We start from the raw sequence: 12426 nt of genomic DNA, 5'->3' as shown, positions 1-12426 counted from the left end.
CAAACATGATAAATAACTTTCTTGCCATACATACTTGCCTTCCAGTCCTTGAATCGAGGGGCACAAGCTGCTTTGCACAAGGAATCTGCCCCTTTCTGCTTCTCAAACCTGGGCCTCCGCAGCTTGCTGCCGCCGCTCAGCAGCCGCCCAGACCCATCGTCATCCCTCGCTCTCCAGAAGGAGCAGGTTCGAAATTATGCCATAGCTGCAGCTGTGGTAATGTATAATGCCTAGGAATAAACCCCTCAAAATTAAGTTGAGACATACAAAGCACACTTTGCATTATTGTCTGGAAGTGCACTTTACAAAGGCCAAGAAATTAATTCTCCCACCACCTGCAAAACAGGATGCGTACGTCAGTTCTGCAACTGGAGCGAAAGCCGATCCCTCACCTGGTATGGTACCTCTAGGACCAGGCTCGGAGATCTACAGACACATTTTGGTTATTTCACCCACCCTTCCCTTGAAAATGGGACACGCAATATGTTTATGTCCCTGCAAGTCACGCATAAGTAGAACTTCAAATACTTACCAGGCTTGGGCCCTGCAGCCCGTGCAGGGTGACAATCAGATTTTTAAAGTGTAAATGGCCTGTTAGGAGAGCTGTCCCTCACATGGCGATTTCCAGGAAATCAAAGGAATTAAACCAAAAAATCCTGATGCAGAGCCTATGCAGATCCCTGTGCAGTTAAGAGAAAAGTACGGCCTGGGTTTAAGCTTGCTTGGCGTGCAGAGGGAGACATTGGCAGTACTCAAGTTAGTGTGCCAGGCAAAGACTGCGGCTGCAGCTCTGCTCTGTGCAACAGAAATGAGAAAGCTCGGGGGAAAAATGAACACACACACACACATAAAAAACCACACACACACCACCACCAACAACAACAAAAAAAACCCAAAAAACCAAAATCACCACACCTTTCTGAACTGAAAATTACTGGAAATGGAGAGGTGATGTTCCACAAGCTCACTGCCCAGCTGGAGACTGAAATGGTGATAAAGTTCGCCCCCTGTATCACTAACCAGAACCTTAGAAGTTAAATGAAGTTAAATGATGCATTTGATTTGGAAAGGCTGCCCACTGGATAAAGTCAAACTGGTTCCTGTCCAGCAAGCGCAGGCAATTGCTGCGGCACAACCTGCCCGTAGCATTTGCATGAGTGGCAGCAGGAATTTCATCGGCCTGCTCAGATAGCACGGCGGCAGGGAACAGATCAGTAGGTAAAGCAGAGAAGTGCAGAGTGCCCGTAAATCATAAATAAAGATTTAATTACATGCTTGGTTACTATTTACAAACATGGAAGTTGTCGTTAGATATGTAAATAAAAGACAGAAATAAGAGACAGGGGCTGCAGTAGCCAAGCAAAGCCAAAATATAACAGGTTAGAGTATTTATTGTGAACTGGCATATGCCTGGAGTATGGAACGGAGAGACACTATATCAACTGCAAGAATAAATAAATAAATATTGACATTGTTCTACACCTGTTTAGCCTCTGGAGACCGGTGATTTGTGGGACCATATGTTGGACAAAATGAGACTGTTCGTTGATAATTGTAAATGTGGTGACCCCTCACAAATTGGATATTAAAAATATTAAGTAAATTGCACATTTTAATTATACAGTAAAGAGGCTGTTCTCCACCATTAAAAGACTGCAGCTGTCAGGAGGCATTGATCATATGACAGAAGGTAACATTTATTTGATAGTAGACCTTGGTAAATGACACCCCAAATGATCTTTAGATTCTCAGACAAACACATTCAGTTTAGACTTGAGTTTAACCATGAAGCTTTGGTGTCTTTCAGCTAAGACAATTTTTATCTGTTCCTCATATACTACAGGGCTTGTTTGTTTTTTATTTTGTTTTAATCTGCTTTGCAGTATTTAAATTTCAAATGAAGTATCATTAAATGAGAAACCGTAAACTATGAGAGTTTGGATGGGAAGTCAACACATTTGTTATTCTTTTTGCTAAAGGTATTGAGAGAGTTGCATAATTATCATAGTATTATATCATCTTTGTCAACATAAACACAGGTTTCTATCAGCTTTGAAAGTGCCATTGCTGAACAACTGAACACACAGACTCCAAAGACGAGCAGCCCAGGAGGAGCTGAGAGCAGTCACGATGCCTGACAAAGCTGCATAAGGAAACCAAGTAGAGACAGGTAGCAAGTAGTCACCAGCAGAAATGCCAGATGTTCTCGCGTGTGTTTCCACATCTGAGGCAGAGGAGAGAAACCACAGACAGTTTTTGTAGCTTCCTTCCTGCCTACTATGATCTGACTTTAAGACAAATGTGTGAAGATAAAGCAGCGGCCTGTGTGGATTGATTCTTCTCGCTGATCCAAACAAACCCTTCTATAACAGGGTTTGATTTTTTCTTTCCACCCCCTGCTTCTGATTTTCCGAAGTGCACGTTCCTTGTCTCACATTGTGCCGATCCTGTGGTGAGGCACTTGCAGAGTCTGAAGGTTGGGGCACGTGAAATAAGGAGCTGGAAGGAAGCACGCTGCGATGCCATTGGAAGCGAAGGGGAGCGTAGGCCCGTAGAACACTTCTTCCTTCCCTTCCTTGCTAACGTCCAGCACCTGCAGGTCAAGGCATATCAAACTTAACTTTAGGGAAGTTATAGCCCTAGTTATAGTCCCTAGAGGTTTTTAAACTCAGATTGGACATGGCACTTAGTGCCATGATCTAGTAAACAGACTAGAGTTGGACCAAGGGTTGGACTCAATGATCTCTGAGGTCTTTTCCAACCCAGTTGATTCTGTGATTCTGTGAAATATTTCAGGGTTCACAGAAGAAAGCCAAAGCAAATTTGCTGGCACACACCACATATACGTACTATGAACCCCAGCAGAAAGGTAATTTCAGATCACTTTTAGATTGTATTTATGGATCTGGTGATTTATTACTGTCCTTGTCACCCAAATCTTAGCCCAGCACAGGCACTTGGTAGCAGACGGTGACATTGGATGCTGCTTCCTGGCAGCTGAACGTGCAACCGCGCAAGCAGGTTACTCTGCACAAAGTATGAATCACAGAATCACTTGTCAGCTTGATATATAGGGAGCAAGGGAGCTCTATCAAAGTTGGAAAGGCCAAATAAATGAATGACTTAAAGAAAATGAAGATATATGGAAAAAGTGGATTTTTTTTTTCCTTCCAAAGGAGAAGGCAACCTCAAATTTACTGAATTTGAAGATAAAAGGGCTAGTTTTACTGGTTAAATCCAGGCACACTGCCAACAGCTGAGAAGGGGCAGCACACACAGCTCTGCCAAAGCACTCGTACTTCTTGTCTCTTTAATGCAGGGGCTGTCTTGGGCAGACTGCCAGTTCACAATCAGTTTGGGGACGTGGACAAATGTCCATTTAAGAAAGCAAGATCCCAGGATCATTTTCACTTGTCACTAAGCAGTATCTAAACCCAGGTGCAATACTGCAAAGTACCTGCTGATTATAAATGACCATGTTGGTGGAGTACAGCCACCACCTTGATGTTGTGCTGTTACTCCATCTGCGTGTCAGCTGGTAAAGCCAGTTTGAATTAATTTTTCCAATAACAATTTTTAGGTATTCAACTGTTAGTAAAACAAAATTATGTTATGACTAGAACATGGTTTTAACTCCTTATCTTGCATGATCTGTTCTTTATAAACTCATGTGAGTAAGTGTTCATTCTAGGACCAGCAGCTCGACATGTAATCCTTTCCCTTCTTATGTGAAGTCTAACTTCTAGCCTTGTGAGGCAGTTTGGAGGTTAAATCCTAAAATCCTTAGTTGGAAGCTAATGAAAATATTATTTATCAGCAACAGTGCAGAAACTGAGATGTAAACAAGAATTTCTCTCTCTAACTGCCCAGCTACTCACAAAGCAATGGCTGTGATGCAAGAAAAATGCAGAAGGATAAGAATTCCTAATTTCTGTACATGAATATCTGAAAGCCATGGATCTGCAGGCAAGCTGCTCTTAAACAAGATGGGAGAGCAGGAGAGTTGGTCGGACAAACTATTGCCTACAGTAGGGATCAAAAACCTCCCATTCAAGCTTTGAAGCAGTAAGCGCTGGGGCAGGCTGCAGGCTGACTAAACTTTGTCAAAGAACAACTCGTTAGCTCTGGCTGCTCTACAGAAAGACAACATGGAGACAAAAAATATCCACCATGAGATGGGCTGAAAAACTGTTAGCCCGTGCTCCATCGTCCATTTCTGCAACCCTTTTACTTTTGAACTTGTTTGTGTAACCTCAGAATATATGCCGACTATTTTACCCAAACCTTGCCAAAGGAGAGACTCCTCAACTCTGTTCTGCTGGCATATCTGAAGAAGAATTACATCTAATGGCTCATCTGGAAATATTTTTAATATCCATTACATTTCCTCTCCATGTTTATGCAGGTCCAGTGGCTGCATAAGAAACATCCTTAATCTCTCCACTTCACATGCATTTTGCTTTTTGAATAACCTCTGTGCAAAATGTATCCTTGCAAAATTATGGGGAAAAAAAATTAAAAGAAACCTAAATCACTCACCTGGATACATGCCAAAGGCTCATTTGTCCAAATCGAATAGCCGCCAACTAAATATATTCTACCGTTGTGGACAGCGACTCCAGACTCATTTTGACCTAAAGCAAAAAAGGAAATGAAACCACTTTCAGAGTATAATTAACCCTTTTAACACCTGTGCTGGTTTGACTAAAAACGAGTTAAGTTCCTTCATGCAGTTAGAAACCTTTCTTTTTGATAGCTAGCACGGTCATTATTTGGACTTAGTTTGAGAACAAGAAAACAACACTCTGGGACAGAGTTAATGTTTTTAATTGCTCCGGTCTGAGAGCCAAAGACATTCTGAGTGCTCTGCCCACAGGTGTGAGGCAGCTGGGAAGTGGAGCATGGGTGGGGCAGAGCTTGACTGACCTCCAGACTGATCAATAAGAGTATTCCATCCCATTAGCATCGTGCTTCATATTTAAAGAGAGACGTGATCTTCTCGTTAGTTCTTCTTTTATTTTTTGGGGGCTGAGACAGAGACCTGTTAGGGGGAGTTCTGCTCAGGATTTTCGTTAGTTCAGCCCTTTGCCATCCTGCCATTTTGCAGAGGCCTCTGGGGCTTTGTGCCTTTTTCTCTCTTCTCTCTCCAGGATCAGCTCTTTGGGACCAGGTGCTGCTGCCTGGGACTGGCTGCTCAGTGCAAAAGGAGTTTGTGAGGAATTGCATTGAGTATATCTTATTTTGCATTCTATTTCCATTTAAATATATTAGTAGTAGTAGCGTATTAGTGCTATTTTGTTATTGTACTGATTCCATATCTAGAAATATTGCACTTTTCAGTGCTTGAGATTATCTGGGATTATAATAAACTGTGTTTATCTCAATCCAAGTTTCTTCCCTTTCAATTCTCTCCCCTATTTGGGGGTAGTGGGGGCAGTGAGTGAGTCGCTATCATGGTTATATTGCTAGTTCAGGTTAAACCACAACACCACCAAATGCTGGAGTTCTGTAATACGATGCAAATGCACCTGGCCATAGCTTGACTGTTTCCAAATTCACAACGGGCAACAGTGAACAAGGGCTGTTCCTTGCTCTGTGTGGGAGCCCCATACGCTACTATCCAGAGAGATACCCCAGATGAGCAATAAACTGAGGCTGTGCAGGGAACCATCTGGTCTCTCCTCAACGGCACAGGTTTTTTACATGTGTATTTCATAGGTAATAGGCTCCTCACCTGCCTCTCAGCTACTATCACACATCAGCATCCAACAGACACGTAGGCCAAGAGAGCTGAAGGCCCCTCACATTCTGTTCACACCTGTTCACTCCCATGTTCCTCCAGGTACAAAGATGCCAAAAATTTGAGAAGCTGCTGTGGAAGCTCATTCTTATAGCAATGGTCTCCTGAATGAGTTTGGAAGTTTTGAAAGATAAATACAGCTTTAAAACAATCCGCACTACACGGTGCAACACACACATTTACCATCAGTTGCAGAGGCACAAAGAACAGTTTAGGTGGCTTCTCAAGGTGCAGGTTGTGCAAACAACCCATCAGGTGGTATCTGAGGAGAGGCTACTATCTCACAGCATGCAGTGGTATATGGGCAGCTCCAGAACAAGGGTGGCTGCAGTGCCACTGCTCTTGCAGTTGCAAATCAGAGCGTGGCCTTCTCTAAGGATGTAATATCCTCCAGATAATAAAACAATTAAGAGCAAAAGTGATGTGAAAAACTAGTTCTGATTGACAATGTGTAACTCCTCCTTTTTAATCCTTACATCTCTCCCCAGTGTCCATGACATAATCCAATGACCTGACTCCAAAACCAAGCAGCTCTTCTCCAGACCCCAGAGCTTAAGAAACCCAGTGCAATCTCTTAAAGAACAAAGTTGCTACTAGAGCAGCTTTTAAACCTATCAGGAAGAAAATGACATAAGGTGCCTGTCTTATTTGTCAGACATTCATTTCATGGCATTTCTATCTATTCTGGGCTTCTAGTTCAGCTCGTCCATCCTTTCTTTTCCTTTGAAGTGGTGGATCTCAGAAATCAATGCAACACCAAATGGAAACAGATTGGGGGGTGGTATATCTGGGAATTGTACCAGGTGGTGGTGGAATCTGGTGGACTGGGTGGCAGGGACAGTGGGTTGCAGGGCTTTGCAAGTTGCTACTCTAACATTTCTTTATAGTTATGGTCAAGAAGAACTTTACAGATCCTGTAGCTAACTGAGCTGCTCAACTCATCCCTACTTGACAGAATTCCAACAAAGGCACTTCCTTTTGGGTAATTTTTTAAGAAGATATTGTTTAGAAATAAGTGACAGCTAATGGATTTCTATGAAAGCTTTGCCCCAGAACAGCAGCAGAAAGCACTACAAAATGATACTATCATGTACACTCAAATGGGAAGCTAAATCTACCACTGCAGGCAAGCTTTTGGGGAATCAAAAATAAGTACTGGTAATACTGTGACAAATTATTTTTGATTGCTTAATTATATTACATTTATGTGCACTTGCTTAAAAATTTAGTCTACAATGTCCTAAAACAAACGCTCCATAGAACACTGAATGCCAGAACAGTAATGAAAAGTGTCTCGTTGGCCAACGATGTTCCCTAAATCGGAAGCAATTGCAGCAAAGCCATGGAGTTCCATGTACTAAAGGCATCTAAAGGGAAAGGAACTGATATTTTAACAGTAGCAAGTTTCACCTTTTGGGGTACAATACTCACCTGTCAACATGTTGAAGCTGCACCGCGTCCACTGGTCAGCATCTATGCTGTAGGAGTCTATGTGCCGAACCAGGATCCGATCGTTGTTGTAGTCGAGATCGTTCCCACCCAACACGTAGAGTTTCCTTTGGACGGCAGCCATGGAGTGATACACTCTCCTCTGCAACATCGGGCTACGGCTTAACCACTTATTCTGGAAAGAGAAAGAAAGAATTTGCCTCAGCACTGCTCAAAAACGTACCTATATTAATTAGTAGTACAAGAACAGTAGCATGTCACTGGTGATCTCCTTACCCTTGGCCAGAAATCACGAGGATATACACTTGTGTTGTTCGTATGTTAAACATATGTGTTGGTTATAACATTGACTAGGCACACTGGTCTTCCAACATGTGGTTTATAGTTTAAGTTCATTAATTTAATAGTATTTCTTGCTCTGTATTTTTTTCTGTTTAGCTCATCACTTTTCAAGGCTTTTTTCTTTTTTAGAATTCAGTAGCAAACCCTCCTTAAGCAGGACTTATTAGATGTCTCCTTTGTATACAGCACTAAAATTATCTGTACCAACTAGCTCTGTTATGAGAGAAGAGAGATTCTTTCTACCTTTCATTATTCAAAAGATTATTTGATCTTTTCCTTAGGGAATGAAGCAACATGGAAAAATAATTTCCTAAAGAATGCTCTCAAATGATTCACGTATTTAGTTTAATGCTGCCCTTTTACTTGTGGGCACTTAAAAAGTAACTCCCTTTTGCATATTTTTCTTCTTGGTTAACAATATCCAAGAATTCTACCTGTTCAGAGAAGGGGCAAGAGGACGCAGAAGAGGAGGGATTAAAGCACAGTATTTTAAATGTAAGAAAATAATTGCTTGTGTTACGCTCACCAAATCAAACAACCTGGCAATGGACGAGATTAATTTATTTAAGTGAAGGAAGTTAAAATACGTGAGGAAATCCTTTGCATTACACATGCTACTGTTTGTGATAACTCAAGAGCCTCTAATACGACTGTCTTTTAACCTCTGCAATATATAGCTATGCATTCCGGTGTGTAATAGTCGAATATTAGGCATTAATGTTTGCATTAGTAGTCCAGTCTCTTAACGCCAGACTATAGACACCATCTGCTTTGCAAAGCCTGCCTGCATCCCCTGATTATATCTTTAGCTTCCTCCGCTGCAGTGCCTGCCAGGTGAGCCACAAAGCGCCGCAAAGGCAAAGAAACGGAGGGGCCTGGCGGGGTCATTTCTAATAAGCCGGCGTGTGAATACTAATCAGTGGCGGGGAAGCAGAGGTCACCCCGGCCGGCTTGTTGGCAGGTAGCTGTGTGCTCTCTGGCAGATGGCAGGCATTATCGACTCGCCACAAAGGCCTCGCGCAGAAGCAAGCGCCGGGGCTGAATGATGGAGTTATTGAGATTCTGGGCGAGATGCAAACAGATGTGATGGTTTCCAGTACCCACCGTAAACAATATGCCAGCAGAATTTTTAAAAAGAGCTTGTGTGTACAAACACGAAGCGGACCTCATTTGAAGAATGCGTGCACGCTTCCTCGGTAACTCTTTCCACACCGGGTCTCTCGCCGTCGGCACGGCACCCTGAAGTAGCCCTGCCACTGGTATTTTGGGGCGCAACTTTCACATCAGCAAGTAAAGAATCAAAGTGAAAGATACGCAGAGACGCAATATCTAAATATATATGTCCCACTCATAAGCAAAACAAGGTTGCTGCCTGTAGCTCCTACTTGGATTTAGGATAGAATCAGCATTTGTATAATCAATGCATAAAACTGAACCTCAAAAAGAAAGAGGCATGTGTGTCATTGCCCCTCTCTGCTTCAGGAACCGTATGCTATGCTTTAAAAAGTCAGTGGGACCCACACAGAAGTACGTCCTGGCACATTTTGGTTCCAAATACAGCAATCAAAGCCCCTATCCTACAATCAGAGAAGTCAATACTCTTCCATGTGGGTGTAAATCAGGCTATGCAACTGATTGCAAGCTCAGGACCTCTAATTCCTAATACAAGCAAGAGGGTATAACCATGCCCTAACCCTCTGAAATGGTTCCTGAGCCATGCTAACCTAATCAAAACACATACATAATGCATGAAATAATCCCTAAAAGTTATTTTAGGTGCTGAGGTAATGAAATGATAAGCACCCTTGCAGTCAGCAGAATAAGTCACGGCCAGGTAGTACAGTTCTGAAAGTATGCAGAAAACAAAAAGCCCATATATGCAATTCAAAGCAGAAATGCCAATGACAAGAAGCAGTTTTGTCACGCTGACTTTGAGTACACATTGCCCTGGGCTGCTGGATTACAAAAAAAAGTGAACAAGCAAAATAAATACCGATAAATACAGGGGATTTAAAGCACATTTCTGCATTTAATCTAGACGTTTCTAACACCTACAGGCTTAAAAAAATATAATAAAAAGTCAGGGTCTCCATTACTCTCTTACATTCACACATCAGTAAGAAGTGAATGTAAAAGACCACTAACTAAATGGTCAGCATTTTTAGACTTACAAAGTCATTGTATGTATTTGCTAAGAGATCTGTTTGAAGCAAAACGTATGAGAAAAACATAGAACATAGATACCCACCTGCTTAGGATCATAGACCATGAGCCTGTTTTGATACTGTGCGGTATTTGTGACTCCTCCTATAAAAGAGTTTATAGAGATTACATTTTTTTCATATAAGCAAAACCGAGACCAAGATAAGGTGCAGCAAAATAATCAATTCTGGGTTCATTTGCTGGCACAATTATATTGCATACCACAACTTATGCTTACATTCCACTACAGTTTTTAATCTGGTTAACAAGGTAATAAGTAGCACATTAGTCAAACATCTAGAAACACAAAATAGCAACGGCACTCCCCTCCCAATACTTCCTTTGTAAAGGAAGGGCTAAAACCAAGATAAAAACTGATCTGTTTATAAACGACTGTGCATTCAGCCGCCATCAAGACACACAGAGAAAACCCGTGTTCCTGTTGGAAGGAGCGTGTGGTGTGTGACAGGGTTTGAAGAAGGAGGGGGTGGGCTGGCAGCAGAGAGAAGGAAGAGGTCAAGAGGAGCTCTGCCTCACCGGGAGTGGGACCTGGGACACCACCGCCAGCTGGAAAGCAAAGCGCAACCCTGTGCAGCTGCAGTCACCTCCATGTTAGAAGGCAATTCTGTATTCAGTCTGTATTACAGAGAGAACACCTCTCCTGGTTTAGTTGTAGACTTATGTTGGGAAGTTCCTCCATAGTGACCAGAAATAACTCTACCATTTAGCATACATACCTTTAGAAAATGAGGTGTAAAGCACCTCAGAAAAGCCCAGAATAGAGTCTGACCAAAGCAGATGCCAACTACTTATCTCAACAGAGCATATGTTTAATTCCCAATCATCCTGTACTCTATTGGTTTTAAATGGCAAATCTCACTGAGTAAACTGGTGGAAAACAACTTGCATCTCAAGTCTGTAATCTTACCAGTGTAACCACATGCTTGAGTGAGCTCAAGCCTCCTGGGCACGTGGTGTCACTGCAGCATTGCCACACATCCCAGTCCTCCCTGTCACCACCCGTGTCCCACGGGAAGATGGGACCAGAAATAACACCTGCAAGCTGCCCCTCACCTTTCACGCCACCAGAAGGTCTGGACATCACTAGGGCACACCAGTGAAACTCACAGTGACACACAAGCATTTTATATTACAGTTTCAACAGCATGTGCCAATGACAGACAAACTCACCAGCAATGACAGGAAGGAATTTTATCTGTCATTACATATGTTGATGCCTAATTATTTGTGAGGATATCCTCCATTTCAGACAGAGCAGTGGCAGAGCTGCTTCATTCCTGCCAGCTGAGCTATGGCCCAGTCCTACTACAGCCATTGGGTTTTTTCTTTTACCTTTCAACCAGCCTTAACATGGGTCTGTACTGGGGAATCTTCATTTTGCCAGCCTCCAGCAGCACCTGGCACAGCACTTTGGTTCAGAGCCACAATGAGAATTCAAAGTGACTCCCTGACCTCTCACATGCCATTTCAGGCTGCAGGGTGCTACTGGTGTGCACTCCAGTTAAAGCAGAAGCTCTGCTCCAGATGTGCACCAGCTGCATTCCAGTTTCTAATGGGTCATAATGGTGTGAAATAATAACTGGTCTTTCAGATGGCTTTGTACCAGCTGAGTACTGAGAACATTTGGTCCAGAGAACCAAAAGGAATCTGATCCAAAGCAAAAAATGTGAACTGTACATGGAGTAGATACAGAAAATTTGGCATCAAAGTTTCATCTGATGATCTGCTTTTCCGGTGTTGAACCACTGGCTAACAGAGATGTACCGCCTCTGGTCACTCCATAGAACTCCAGTGAGGCCAAGAATCTGATGAATGGATAGCAGAAACTATGGACAAATCTATTCAAGAGTCTTGTCTTCAGCCACGGTAGCAGGGAGGAGTAATACTGGGTTTTGGGTGCATCTCTGCAAGCACCAGCCAGTTACTGGGGCCCCTGCACGTGGACAGTAGCACAAGCACCCAGCTTAGAGACACTTACAGGTGACAAGAAAGCCGAGAAGAGATGTAGCCTTTCCAAACTGTTTCCATCCCACCATGCCACACGTTGCCCATCACAGCACCTGTGAGGTCCACACGCAAGGACACGCATTGGAAAGCAAGGACTGTTCCCACATCTAATCTCACAATCTGTTATTTGTCTCCACGCTGTTGTGCAGCCTTCACAGTGTTAGTGGCCACCAGCAACACACACAAAACAATATTTTCTAATATTTGGTTTGTAATTTTATTTTCTTTTACATATTTATTTTCACTCCTAGCATAATATTTAAAAATAAGATGTCAGATTAGTGTTTTGAAGAATGAAAATCATAGTTATTTGGATGATTACCTCCAGAATGTTAAACTACAGGAGATGAATTGGAAACACAATGCTGGGTCACGTATTTCCGTTCAGAAAGGACACCTTAATTTGGGGGGAAAGATATGGAGGAAGAAGAATAGAAGCGGTTTGCTTCCTCATAAAATAATGAAATAATAAAATAAGCAAAATTATGTTCCTCTCTTCACAAAGAGCCCCTCACATCAAGTACATAGCTTACATATTTCCCCCTGCGATATTGCTCATCTGTGGTGTTTTATCATTATATTCCCTTCACATACCGCTCTTCACT

At 42.5% G+C, this 12426-nt stretch overlaps 1 protein-coding gene across 1 annotated transcript in view; it reads right to left on the bottom strand.

Moving 5' to 3' along the window:
* Positions 1 to 2431: 2431 nt before the first annotated feature.
* Positions 2432 to 12426, bottom strand: part of KLHL32 (kelch like family member 32) — a gene marked incomplete at both ends in the record, with an annotated part of 91493 nt that continues 81498 nt past the window's right edge. The window contains 4 exons of the mRNA XM_080341137.1: positions 2432 to 2593; positions 4540 to 4634; positions 7232 to 7424; positions 9840 to 9898. Of these exons, the coding sequence (XP_080197263.1) occupies positions 2432 to 2593; positions 4540 to 4634; positions 7232 to 7424; positions 9840 to 9898 (509 nt within the window). The remainder of the gene's footprint in view (positions 2594 to 4539; positions 4635 to 7231; positions 7425 to 9839; positions 9899 to 12426) is intronic.

Source organism: Nesoenas mayeri (genome assembly GCF_963082525.1).
Source record: "Nesoenas mayeri genome assembly, chromosome: 3".
Lineage (NCBI taxonomy): Eukaryota > Metazoa > Chordata > Aves > Columbiformes > Columbidae > Nesoenas > Nesoenas mayeri.
Note: the sequence above shows the minus strand (reverse complement) of the source record. Positions and strands in the feature narration are given on the sequence as shown.